This window comes from Martes martes (assembly GCF_963455335.1).
Source record: "Martes martes genome assembly, chromosome: 5".
In the NCBI taxonomy this organism is placed as follows: Eukaryota; Metazoa; Chordata; class Mammalia; order Carnivora; family Mustelidae; genus Martes; species Martes martes.
In genome coordinates, this window is record NC_137892.1 from 108,433,732 (window position 1) to 108,447,108 (window position 13,377).

The 13,377-nt window shown below is 45.9% G+C and overlaps 1 protein-coding gene across 3 annotated transcripts in view; it reads right to left on the bottom strand.

Annotated features, from left to right (window-relative positions):
- Window positions 1-13,377, bottom strand: part of WWC1 (WW and C2 domain containing 1) — a 151,454-nt gene that overhangs the window by 69,004 nt on the left and 69,073 nt on the right. For all 3 annotated transcript variants that reach the window (XM_080804766.1, XM_080804765.1, XM_080804767.1), the window contains exons 2-3: window positions 10,859-10,968; window positions 256-459 (exon numbers count right to left, since the gene is read on the bottom strand). In XM_080804766.1, coding sequence (XP_080660892.1) covers window positions 256-459; window positions 10,859-10,968 — 314 coding nt within the window. The remainder of the gene's footprint in view (window positions 1-255; window positions 460-10,858; window positions 10,969-13,377) is intronic.

Below are 13,377 nucleotides of genomic sequence, written 5' to 3' on the forward strand. Positions count from 1 at the left end.
CCCTTTGCTCTGTTGCCCAACCAGCCATTGGTAGTTGAAAGCAATGGAATGACAATGGCCCATGAATCACTGCAAGGCACAAGCAGGAGCTGGAAAGGCATCGGAGAGGGCGGTGGGAGAGGACGGTGGTTTGCAGCAGAAGCGGAGATGGAAGGAGACAGGATGCACTGAGAGGCAAGCCAGGCTGGACTGAGCACAGCCACTCCCTTCTCCTGGCAGGGGTGCTGGTGGGGCGCGGGCGGGGGAGGTACTCACAGCTGACCTGGGAGCCCAGCTTGTGCTCCCAGACGGCATGCAGCTGCTGGTACTCCTGCTGCGCGAGCTCCAGGCGCTGCTGCTTCACCTGGTAGATCTCCTTCTGCGCGCTCAAGGCCTCCTGGGCCACCACCAGGTAATCCTTCAGCATGTGCTCCTGCTCCCGCCGCCATTGTACACGGGGGTCCTCGATCTGGGTGGTTTCTGGAACAGACCGCAGACACCCCAGATCAGCACCTCACAAATGTCTTGCTGGGTCGGTGGCCTGTGGAATCCACTCCCAGAAATCAAAAAACGCAGTAAATAGAAATCACGATAGAAAGCGGATGGGTTAAACTTATCTATTAAACAACAGTGATTCTCCACTTGGATTAAACAAGCAAACACAAAATAAACCAGAATCAATTTCCATACCCAAAGTCAAGCCGTCTCAGAACAGCCAGGAGAAGGAACAGGTTTGAGTTCTAATCTAGACAGAGGCTCAAGGACATTAGAGAAGCTTAAGGTCAGCTGTTTTGGCGGAGTAAAGAAAAATAAATAATATTTTAGAGACTATGAAAAAATAGGGACCTCATTCCCTGCTGGAAATGTAAATTAGAACGAACTTAGAAGAGGACTGACTATGCAAATTAAGAGCCTTAAAATGTGAACACCCTTGGATCAGTAATTCCCCAATAGTAATTTATTATTAAATATAATAAAGGAGTCAGGTAAAGATGCACTTGTACCAAATCAGGATAATAATAATGAACATAATAACTAGCACTTACTTCACATTAATTGAATGCCAAGCACTGTTCTAACTACTTTATATCTCTTTACCCCCACTGGCCTTACACCAACCTTAGAGAGCAGATTCTGTTATAACTCCCGCTACTCAAGAGAGAAAATCTAGACACAGGTCAAATAACTTGCTCAAGGTCACATGGAAAAGAACTGGCCAAATAGGTCTGCTGTATTTTACATAATCCACTGCCATAGCCACTAAAGTGTCTTCGAAGAAATATGGATGAAGTGGAAAGGAGCCTCTGACAGGCGAGTGGAAGTGCAGGGGGTAAACTGCATAGAGAATTTCATGATTATTGAAATAATACGTACATTCTCAAAAAGATTAGGAGAAAACTTAGTATGTTGTCGAGAGTAGAGATGTCTTGGTAGTAGGATATTTTTTCTTCATTCTTTTTTGAAAAAAAATGATGTATAGAGTAAGTATGTACATCGATCATTTGGAAAAAAAAGCCAAAACCCCAAAAGATAGACATTTTAAAAAAGGGACAGCTGGCAGCCGAGCAGACACGAAAGAGGTCACATCAATGTCAAAGAATCGGTGCCCATCACCTGCCAACCCTCCAGAGAGCTCCCAGTGGTGGGTGGGGCTCGGAGGGGCTGACACACCGAAAACGGTACCATCAGGACCATGTGGTAAATCCAGCCAGTACACAGGTGTTGCTTAACCCTAAGTGTTTCACTCATTGTGAGCTGGTAACTAGTATGTACAAATGGGGAGATTAACACATTAGAATCCTATTGTCTGGTTTCTCAGAAGATCCGGCCACACTGAGTCCACAGTTGGCCGCAGACCCGTGCCGTGCATCAGTCTGCTGGTCTGCTTCATTCATTTGTGTCACGAATCTGACTCCTGGGGAATTTGAGTTTGTCCCACCTTTTGCAGGCCCTACAGCTCTCATTTCTCCCAAGCAGGCCCAAATGAGCATTTCCAATGAAAGCAAGAAGGGATAGGGAGAATGATTTCAGAAGCAGCAGGGCCGGGGTGCCTGGGGGGCTCAGTCAGTTAAACGCCTGACTCTCGATTTCAGCTCAGGTCTGATCTCTGGTTGTAAGACGGAGCCCTGCATTGGGCTCTGTGATCAGTGTGAGCTTGCTTGCAGTTCTCTCTCCCTCTCCGCTGCCCCTCCCCATTGCTTGCATGCTCTCTCTCTCCCTCAAATAAATACATAAATAAAATCTTAAAAAAAAAAAAAAAAGCAGCAGGGTCAAGTTTTCATTCCTGCGAATAATTGCTGTGTTACAATGAGCAGGCTGCTTATCCTCTCCGAATCTACTCCTATAATTATTAAATAGGCTAATGGGCCCTGCCTCCCTGCTTCCTAGGAAGCCGTACGGCTCTTCTGCCCAGGTTAAAGTAAATAAATGATGGTTGAGAGTAAAGATCAAACTATTTTCTGGGACCAGTTTTTTTTTTTTTTTTGAAGAGCGTGCTGGTATTTTTTTTTTTTTTTTTAAAGATTTTATCAGTTCACTTGACAGAGATCACAAGTAGGCAGAGAGGCAGGCAGAGAGGGAGGGGGAAGCAGGCTCCCTGCTGAGCAGAGAGCCTGATGCGGGCTCGATCCCAGGACCCTGAGATCATGACCTGAGCTGAAGGCAGAGGCTTTAACCCACTGAGTCCCCCAGGTGCCCCCTGGGACCAGTTTTTAAACTGTCCACAAATAGCAATTCCTTTAGCTCTTCCTCCTCCCTTTTTCTGGGAAAGAAAACCAGGTCTGAAGGTTGCTGGCAGGAGCCACAAGATTGCTTCTCCTAAGAAAAGCTTTGCAATCTTTCCACCAAGAACGGAGGAGGAACATCTGCAAGAAAAGATTAAGAAGGGGAGTATTTATAAAGCTGGACCCTGGGGTGCCTGGGTAGCTCAGTCAGTTAAGCATCTGACCTTGGTTCAGGTCATGATCCCGGAGTCCCAGGATCAAGCCCCACATCGGTTCTCTGCTCAATGGGGAGAATGCTTCTCCCTCTCCCTCTGCCTGCCACTCTGCCTACTTGTGCTCTCTCTGTCAATTAAAGAAATAAAATCTTAAAAAAAAAAAAAAAAAGCTGAGCCCCGTGTCCCATCAGTAGATGTGGACTCCCTCAAATGCAGCGGCTCCTGAGTGCCTCTCGAGCACTAGCCTCAGATCTCTAGCTGACAGAAGACACAGAAAAACGGCTGGTCACGGCCAGGCTGGAGATGTTTTCTAAAGTTTGTAACTTTTAAAAATCTACATTTTTGGGGAAAAATACTGAAAAACACAAAAAAGGAAAATCTCACAATTCTACCACTGCAAATTTATCAAGTAGGAAGTGAGAGTTTCCATGACTCTAATCCTGATCCTCAGAGGTAACTGTTGCTAGGAATCTCACACACTAGGAGACACTGTCTTCTGATGATACATAAATCGGTTTATACATGTGTGTCTATATGCACTAATTTATTTTTAGTGCAACATGGCCCCATGTCCCATCTGCTAGCCTGTAATCTGCAAATGATATATCATGTCCATCTTTCCTTGTGGGTACAGATGTAACTCAACTTTTTTGTTATTTATTGTTTTAATTTTAATTTTATTGCTGTTTTTATTTTTAATTTTTTTTAAAATCTACCTCGACCATTTAAATGGTTGCATAGTATTCTATGGTATGGCATTAGGCTTGACTTCTGGTAGGTGTTAGTGGTTTCCCAGACCACTATTGGGAAAACATTTGGATTGTTTTCAGTTCTTTTGCTACCACAATCAATACTGTAGTGACAATTGTTAAAAACATAATTTAATGAACTTGTGTGATAATTCTGCAGGATATATTTCTTATTAGAGGGAAGATACAACCAAATTACCTTCCAAAATGTTGTATCGATTTTTTTTTAAGATTTTATTTATTTATTTGACAGACAGAGATCATAAGTAGGCAGAGAGACAGGCAGAGAGAGAGGAGGAAGCAGGCTCCCTGCTAAGCAGAGAGCCCGATGCGGGACTCGATCCCAGGACCCTGGGATCACGACCTGAGCGGAAGGCAGCGGCCTAACCCACTGAGCCATCCAGGCGCCCTGTTGTATCGATTTTTATTCTCATGAACAGCCTATGAAAGTGCCTCTTCCCCCAGATTCTCAGCAAAACTGCTTAAAAAAAAATGTTCATACTTCATCCAGTAATTTTGGGTCTTGACAGTATAATAGACTCAGCCGAGGAGCTACAAAAACCAAAAACACAAAAAAGCCAGAACTCTGCCCCAGAACACTTACATGGGAATTTCTCGGAGTGGAAGCCAGGCACTGAGTTGGAAAATCTTCCCCAGGTGACTCTGATATGCAGATATGCCTGAGAAGCCCTGACTGCGACATGAGAATCATTCCGAGATATATTAACACTCCTGATGCCCAGGTTTTAGATCAGAATCTCGGGGGTGGGAATGAGTCAACGGCGATTTGCAAAGCTTGTCAAATAATTCCAATGTGTCACCAAAGGTGAAAATCACTCTCTAAGAGGTGCCAACACAGATGGGCTGAGTGGTCACTGAGGCCGGCAGGCAAGGCTGGCTGGTGTGATGCTGAGCTCCAGCGAGGATCACCCACCAGAGCGCTTGCTGAAACGCTGGGCCCTGGGCAACCAGCTAGGGGCGCCCCGGATGAACCCTCCCTCCAGTGCCCACCCTGTGGCTGAGGCTCTACTCCTTGGAATACAAACGAACAGGAGAGTCTCCACTGAAGGCTGGCTTGGCTACCATTTTTGGTGGCCCAGGCTCTCTCGCAGTAGAAACCAACACAGATAGATGAATGCACACACAGACAAACAACACACAACCCTACATCAGAATACTGGTTTCAACCTGGTTGCACACTGGGAATACCCCAGAGATTTCCATTTAATTGGTCTGCAGTATGAAGAGGGCATCAGTACACTGCTTCAGTCGACTTTACTAAGCCATAATTTACAATGAAGTGCAGGCATTTGAAGCATATATAGTTCACTATGTTTTGACAAACATGTACATCATAAACCACTGCTTGAATCAATGTGTAAAACATTCCCTTTGCCCTGACAATCCCTGTGCTCTTTTTCCCAGTAGCCCCCTACCCGCCTCCTCCCTCTGTTTCTGCCTGTTTAGAACTTGGTATCAATGGACCCATACAGCGTGTGCTCTCTGGGCCTTGCGTCTCATGCTCAGTCTAAGGCTTTTGAGACTCATTTACGGTTTGTTTGTTTGTTTTTTAAAGATTTTATTTATTTTTTTGACAGAGAGAGAGACAGCGAGAGAGGGAACACAAGCAGGGGGAATGGGAGAGGGAGAAGCCGGCATCATGCCAAGCAGGGAGCCTGATGTGGGGCTCTGAGGACCCTGGGATCATGACCCAAGCCAAGGGTAGATGCCTAACGACTGAGCCAACCAGGTGCCCCTCATTTATGTTGTTTTTATCGCTGACCTGTTTCTTGGTATTGCTGAATAAATATATATTTTTTAAGATTTTATTTATTTGAGAGAGCGAGACAGAGACAGTGATAGAGAGCACAAGCAGGGAGGAGAGGGAGGAGCAGGCTCCCTGCTGAGCAGGGAGCCCTGATGTGGGGCTAGATCCCAAGACCCTGAGATCATGACCTGAAGGCAGATGCTTAACCGACTGAGCCACCCAGGAGCCTCACTGAATAATATTCTATTGTGTGAACTTATCATAATTCACTTTTTTTTTTAAGATTTTATCCATTTATTTGACAGAGAGAGAGAGATCACAAGTAGGCAGAGAGAGAGGGGGAAGCAGGCTCCCCGCTGAGCAGAGATCCCAGATGCGGGACCCAATCCCAGGACCCCGGGATCATGACCTGAGCCGAAGGCAGAGGCTTTAACCCACTGAGCCACCCAGGCGCCCCCATAATTCACTTTTTGATAAACTTTTAAGTTGTTTCTAGTTTGGGATTTTTATTATTTATTTATTCTTTTTAAAAAAGATTTTATTTATTTATTTATTTAACAGAGAGAGAGAGAGAGAGAGAGATCACAAGCAGGCAGGCAGGGTAGGGGAGGAGCAGGCTCCCTGCTGAGCAGAGAGCCCGATGTGGGGCTCAAACCCAGGACCCGAGCTGAAGGCAGAGGCCCAACCCTCTGAGCCACCCAGGCACCCCTCTAGTTTAGGATTTTTAAAAATAGATTTATTTATTTGAGAGAGAGAGAATGAGAGAGAGAGAGAGAGAGAGAGAAGGAAAGCACACACACACGAGCAGGAGGGGGCAGAAGGAGAGGGAGACAAAGAATTCTCAAGTAGACTCCCCACTGAGCATGGGGCCTGATGCTCAGGGCTTGATGCAGGGCTTGACCCAGAGCCCTGAGTTCATGACCTGAGCCAAAATCAAGGGGCGGATGCTTAAATGACTGAGCCACCCAGGCACCCCTCTAGTTGTGGATTATTATGAATAGCTTTAATGAACGTGCATGCACAAGTCTTTATATGGGCATCTGTTTGCATCTCTCCTAGGTAAAACTATCCAGCTGTGGAACTGCTGGGTTGTATGGCAAGTATATACTGAATTTTATAAGAAACTGGCAAATTATTTCCCACAATGTTGGTTCTGATCGACATTCTCACCACTAATGTATTAGAGTTCTAGTTCCTCCACATCCTCAATAGCTACTGGCACTGTTCATCTTTTTCATTCTAGCCATTACAGTGGGAATGAGTGGTACCTCCCTGTAGTCTTTAATTTGCGTTGCCCTAGGGACTGATGCTGAAAGCATACTTTTATGTGTTTATTGGCCATTTGTATGTCTTTAGTGAAGTGTCTTTTAAAAATCTCTTGCTTATATTTTTAATTGGGTTGCTGGGCTTCTTACTATTGAGTTGTAAGATGTAAGAGTTCTTTATATATTCTTGATATGGGTCCTGTGTCAGATCTAAGTGTTGTAAATATTTTTTCCTTATCTGTGGCTTGCCTTTCCAGTATCTTAATGGTGTCTTTTAACAATGCAGGTTTAAATTCGATGAAGCTCCATTTATAGTTAGTGTTTTTTGGGTCTTGTCAAAAAAAAAAAAATCTTTGCTTACTTTCAAATCTTGAAAATTTTTCTCCTATGCTTTCTTTTAGATCTTTTCTAGCTTTCCCTTTTATGTTTGGGTCTATGGTCATTTTGAGTTTTTTTTTTTTTTTTTTTAGATTTTATTTATTTATTTGACAGAGAGAGATCACAAGTAGGCAGAGAGGCGGGCAAAGAGAGAGGAGGAAGCAGACTCCCCGCCAAGCAGAGAGCCCGATGCGGGACTCGATCCCAGGACCCTGAGATCATGACCTGAGCCGAAGGCAGAGGCTTGACCCACTGAGCCACCCAGGTGCCCATTTTGAGTTTATTTTTATGTATGGTGTGAGGTAGGGAGAGAAGTGGAGGTGTACTTTTTTCCATGTGGGCCAGTTGTACCAGCAACTGTTGAAAAAACTGTCCTTTAGAACACTGGGCTTTTCAAAAGTGCCCAGGGGGTTCTATGGAATTGTGTTAACAGCTGTTAACAGCTGTTAGTCCTAAATTAGTCCTGAATTAGTCTTACTCTGAGGGGGTCCTCCCAGGCCCAGCCTCTTCCACTCATACTCCCCTTCCCTAAGCCCATCACACCCAAACAGATACCTTTACACTTGGGCAGGATCTTTCACATCATCTTGTCTAACTACTTTTCAGTTTTCCTTTTTATTAAAGCTATACATGGACACAGTTTAATCACTCAGCAGGTTACAAAGTTGGCTACATTAAACAGCATTCCCCATCCTCTTTCTCCCCAAAAGGCAGCTACTGCCAACAAACATTTAGCCGACTGAGTGAAACCATGATTGAGAACCCCTTCTCTATCCTCTCTCATGCTCCCAACCTCAAACTACAAACACATTCCACACGTTCTCCACACTCCTGAACTCTGCATTCCACCCCCCACCTCTTCCACACACCACACACCCCCTTGCTACACACACCACACACCCACCCACGTGGCTAACACTACTGTATTCTCTAAGGGCTATAACAATCGTCTTAAAAACAGCTGAACATCTGGAGAATGCCCAACCTTGTTACTATGCAAATGAAAAGCAGGGAAGTAACAGTTTCAACCTATGAAGAATTTATCAAAAAATAAAGAAATGAAAATAGCCCCATACTGCCCAAGGTATGAGGAAAACAGTACCCTTGCTGCCTGTGGCAATACAGACTGCTACAATTTTCTGGAAATACTTATCAACCTAGGAATATGGACCAGAAGTCTCAAAAAATTTTCATGACCTTTCACTTAGTGACCCTATATTTGGAAATATAAAGGAAATTATCACAAAGGAGAGAAGCAATATGAATAAGGATTCTCCCTTCGGTTTTATTTATTTATAACAAATAAATGGAAATAACACAAAAGGTCAGCAACGAGGGCAATTACAGTGCATTTGTTTTACATGTTAACATGCATCACTCCATCTATTTGATGCATTAAAAATGACAAATACGGGGGCCCCTGCGTGGTGCAGTCCACTGAGCTTCCAACTCTTAGGTTTCAGCTAAGAGCAAGAATCATTGCCATTCTGCAACTCTTCATGTATCCCAAGTTGTGAGAACAGCGCATGGAATATGAGAGGTGGTGAGTGAATATTTGCTGAATGAATGAACGTTGGATAGTAGATTTAACTTGTTCAATTCTATTGGGTCTATAACTCAAGAAGGTAATTTCTGTCCATGAACAATACACACATGGAGGACTGGTCCGAGTCCACGGCTCTGAATGCTTGGGCCTCCTGAAGGGTCACAGGTACACCACCTCCACCCCTGGCTCCTTCTGCAGAGGTGGTGTCCTCCCTCCAAGGAGAACAAGTTCAAAGCAAAAGGCACCTGATAGGCTGAGAGCTGGTAAAACTCTCAGGCAGAATTCTTATGGTGGCCCCCATTTACTCACTTGCCCATACACCCCATTTCTGCCCTCATCCTCTCAAGAATAAATTCTTTTTTTTTTTTTTAAAAGATTTTATTTATTTATTTATTTGACAGACAGAGATCACAAGTAGGCAGAGAGGCAGGCAGAAAGAGGGTGGGGGAAGCAGGCTCCCTGCTGAGCAGAGAGCCCGATGTGGGGCTCGATCCCAGGACCCTGGGATCATGACCCGAGCCGAAGGCAGAGGCTTTAACCCACTGAGCCACCCAGGCGCCCCTCAAGAATAAATTCTGCTGGTGCCTGCTACTCCTTCCTCCCTCCTATTTCTCCTGCAACTCCCAGAAGCACTGTAAAATCCTGCTCTCGCCATCAGGTTTTAACGAGGGGGATGAATTCAGCAATTAGACACAAGGAGAGAACTGGTTAGGGTCCCTGTACATCAGTGTTTAACCCAGCATACTGTGCAGCCCTCCAAACATTAACCTCATTCCCCATACACACTCAATTAGGCATATTTACTTCTCAGTATCCAGCATGCAATCATGAGTGCTAATAAAAACCTCTGCTACCCCCCAAAAAGCAATTAATGCCATTAGCTGTCCCTCAGAAACTCTTCAATGAAGTCGGCTCATTCATCCACTCAGTCATGAATTCATGCACGTATGCCCTTTGCTATTTAACAAAGGTCAAGTGCACACCTACTATGTGCCTTACCAAACACAGGCCTGGGAATGGAGCAATGAATGAGATACTGCCCTGCTTTATAACAGGCAAATGGTCATACCGCCGAGTGATGAGCGGCACAACAGAGCCCAGCCGGGTGCTAGTGGAAACCTGAGGACGAAATGAATGGGGAGGCACAACTTGGCTCCCTGGTACCAGTTCAAATCCCAGCTGTACCGCATTTTCCCTCTGAGTGTTAAGCAGCCAGTTACGACTTCTAAGTTCTATGTCTAAGATGGGGATATTCCTCCTAACACCCCACAGGGGAGCTGGGAGGATGAAACGAGATGATGCCTATCTGGTGCCTCACTGAACACAAGGCACAGGATGTATGTTCAGTGAACAGGGGCCATTAGCATTTCCTACCTTATTCTCAGCCTTCAGGCTTGGCCAGGCACATCCCATTTCAGCCCATTTTCCTCTGGCCCGAAAGAACAAAGGGAATCCTACACTTCAGAAGTTGAGAGTGAGACAGGCCTTGGACAAATGGGGAAGCAAATTTCAGAGGACACGATGAAGCCCAAATACACAACAACTCTCCCTGGCTGGGGGGACCGTGACGTGAGTTCCCCTACCTGCCAGACAATATGCCTGTCCCTTTCTCAATCTATCCCTCCAGCACAGTCCCAGAGACAGAGACACTAGGAATGTGTACTCTGGATCAGGATACTTGGATCATGGGCACAAAGTGAGGGTGGGCTGAGCAGTATGATGGGCCGGAGACACACACTGATGCCCATCCACTACAGAGACAGGCGTGCACATGCTGCTAGGGACATGCTGGGGCTCTGGCTCCAAAATGGTCTGGCAATGACAATGACACATCTGCCTCACATGGAAAAAAAAATTGTAGGCAGAAAAAAATTGAGATATTAAAAAAAAAAAAAAGAATAGATGCATATACACACAAACATACAATTGGAACATTTCTGGAATGATACACAAGAAATTATTAGCAGTGGCTGCTTCTGCAAAACTGGGGAGCTGGATTGCAAGGGGGGAGAGTTTTAGATTCTATTTAAAACCCTTCTAAATGGTTATTTTGTACGAGCATACATTATCTATCTATATCCACATCGACATCTCTATCTAACTCCATATAAAACAAAACACAATCTGGCTTTAAGAGCCTTTGCTGGCAGCTCTTTCAGACTCTCGGAGGGGGGTGGGTGTAGAGGTAGAGGGGTGGGGTGCAGGAAGGGGAAGGGAGGCTGGCCAGGAACTTACTGGTATTGTGGTCTATGAAGTAATCTCCAACCTGCGGGTCATACGCCTCTTCCCATCCTAGCGGCAACTCATCACTAATGCAGTCAGCAAAGGTGAGCGGTTTGGTGTACCTGGCAAGGGAGAGGAGAAACAGACTCCATCAGCCCACAGTCCCCAAAGCCCTGCAACTCACTGCTTCTGTCAGCCTCCCTGCTCCTCTGGGCTGGCCTGACAGAGTCACAGACTTCGCCCTGGTCCCGGCTCTGCTGTCCCCATGGCCCCTGTTGTCCCAGGAAGGTGACTGCATGGCTGCAGCCGCAAGATTAGATCACCCAGGAGGGAGGCGGGGAATCTGCATTCTGGTCCCAGCTTTGCCACTAATTTGGAATTGATTTGACCAAGTCATCTTCCTTCTTTGGGCCTCTGTTGCTGGATCTCTGGGGGGGTTTGAGGAAAAGGGTTCAAACGTCAAGTCTTGTTTCTGGACTCAGACTCCAGCCCTCTCTAGCTCCTTCATCCGCAACTCACCTGCCCACCCCACCCCCATTCTTCACTCGGGGTCTATCCCATGTTTGTCATGCCCACTTGCCCTCTGGAAAGCTGGCTTACAGCAGCATCTAGAATAGCAGATGTCCTATCCCTATGAATTTGGCCAAAAGAAGTATTTATTTTCCTCCTGAGTAGGTTCCCAAACGTCTACACCCACCACTGTCCTTCCCTAAACAATCCAGGCCAAACCGATCTTTTTAGTAATAACCACCCTCTAAGACCCCATTTTGGTGGGCAGTGGTGGTAATCACCCACTTGGTGGCTAAGTGAGAAGACAAATCATCCAACCAAATGAACTAAGGGCTGTGAAGGCTGGAAAAGAGCACAAGCCATCGGTCAAACATTTCAGCCGGTGCAGGAAGCCACCAACCTAGATATACAGCCTGTGGGCATGAGCGGCCCCTCCGGAAAGCCTTTGGTTTCTCCCATTGCGGACTCTGCTTAAAATACATATTCAGATGTTCTCCCTCTCCTGTGTGTTCCCACCCCCTCCCAATCCTGGAAGACCAGAAGGCTCTGTTTCATCACTCTTTGGATAGAGTGGCAAGCTGAGGTACAACAGGAGAGGAAGAGAAAGGACTAGATGGGGTCTTGGAGTTCTGATGAAGACCTTCCCTCCAGGCCTCAGAAAACTACCCTCTCTCTTATACTGTGCAATCTCCTTCTCTATACCCACTCCAGGTCAGACTTAAAGAAAAATATATGGGGGGGAGAAAGAAACACTGAAAGAGCCCCTGTGAATAGGAGGCGGTAAGTTCATGTGCCACCATATATCCAAGTCAGGTAGGCTGTGAAAAGTACCTCCTGACTGAATAAATGAGAATCCAAAAGCTTCCGTTGGTCAGTAATTTACTGCTGTATTGTGGGAGACAATGAGGATGAGGCCAGAGGGATCTAGGATATGCAACAGACTCCGCTCCATAGAGTAAGGATTCAGTAAGTATCCCTTAGGGTGGTATGTGGGTTTGGCAACTTAATCTCTTTGAGCTTCAGGATTTGTTTTGTTTTGTTTTTTAGAGAGGTTGGGGGGATGGGGCAGAGGGAAAGGGAGAGAGAGAACCTCAAGCAGGCTCCATGCTGAGTGCAGAGCCTGATGCGGGGCTTGATCTCATGACCCTGAGATCATGCATAAGCCAAAATCTAGTGCTGGATGCCTAACTGACTTAGTCATCCAGGTGCACCACACCTCCCTTTTTTCTTTTTTAAAGATTTATTTATTTGGGGGAGAGAGAGAGACAGACAGAATGTGACTGAGGTCGGGGGAGAGGGGCAGAGGGAGAGAAAGAGAAGTAGACTCCCTGCTGAGTGTAGAGCCCCACGCATGGTTTGATCTCACGACCAGGACTTCAGCTAAAATCAAGAGTCAGACACTTAACCAAAGGAGCCACCCAGGTGCCCCTGAGTCTCAGTATCTTTATCTGAGAAGTGGGGATAATAGTAGCAACTGTCCCGGTTGTTGGTTAGGTTCAAGAATGTCATGTTTTAGGAGCATGTAGCACAGATCCTGGTAGGAATGAGTGCTCAGAAAACACTACTGTTGTCTCCATTTCCCAGAAGGGAAACTGAGGCTGAAAAAGACAAAATAACATTTTCCAAGTCAGTGACAAATCTGGGACTTCAAATTGGTATCCAGAGCTCCTGTTGTGAGCTAAACGGTTCTCTCGAAAGCTGACATTTTCAGTGTACCTCCTGAGTCCTGTGGAAAATCGTGAACCACTGTAGAGTCAAAGGGGGAAAAATGGAGAAGACACACAGGGGATGAGGACTTCCCTCCTCGAAGAATGCTCTTCATTCAGGCACACCTGTGCCAGTCTGGATAAAGTTCCTGCAAAGCTGTCTTCAGCCCACGCCACCACCCCCCATGCCCTGCACAGACTTCAGAAACTAAAGGTCACCTGCCACAGTGCCTCCTCGTCCTCAAACCTCACCGGGTGGTTTGTTTCCTCTTCCTTATGGAGAATGAAGATCAGTGACCCCCAGAAATCTAATCT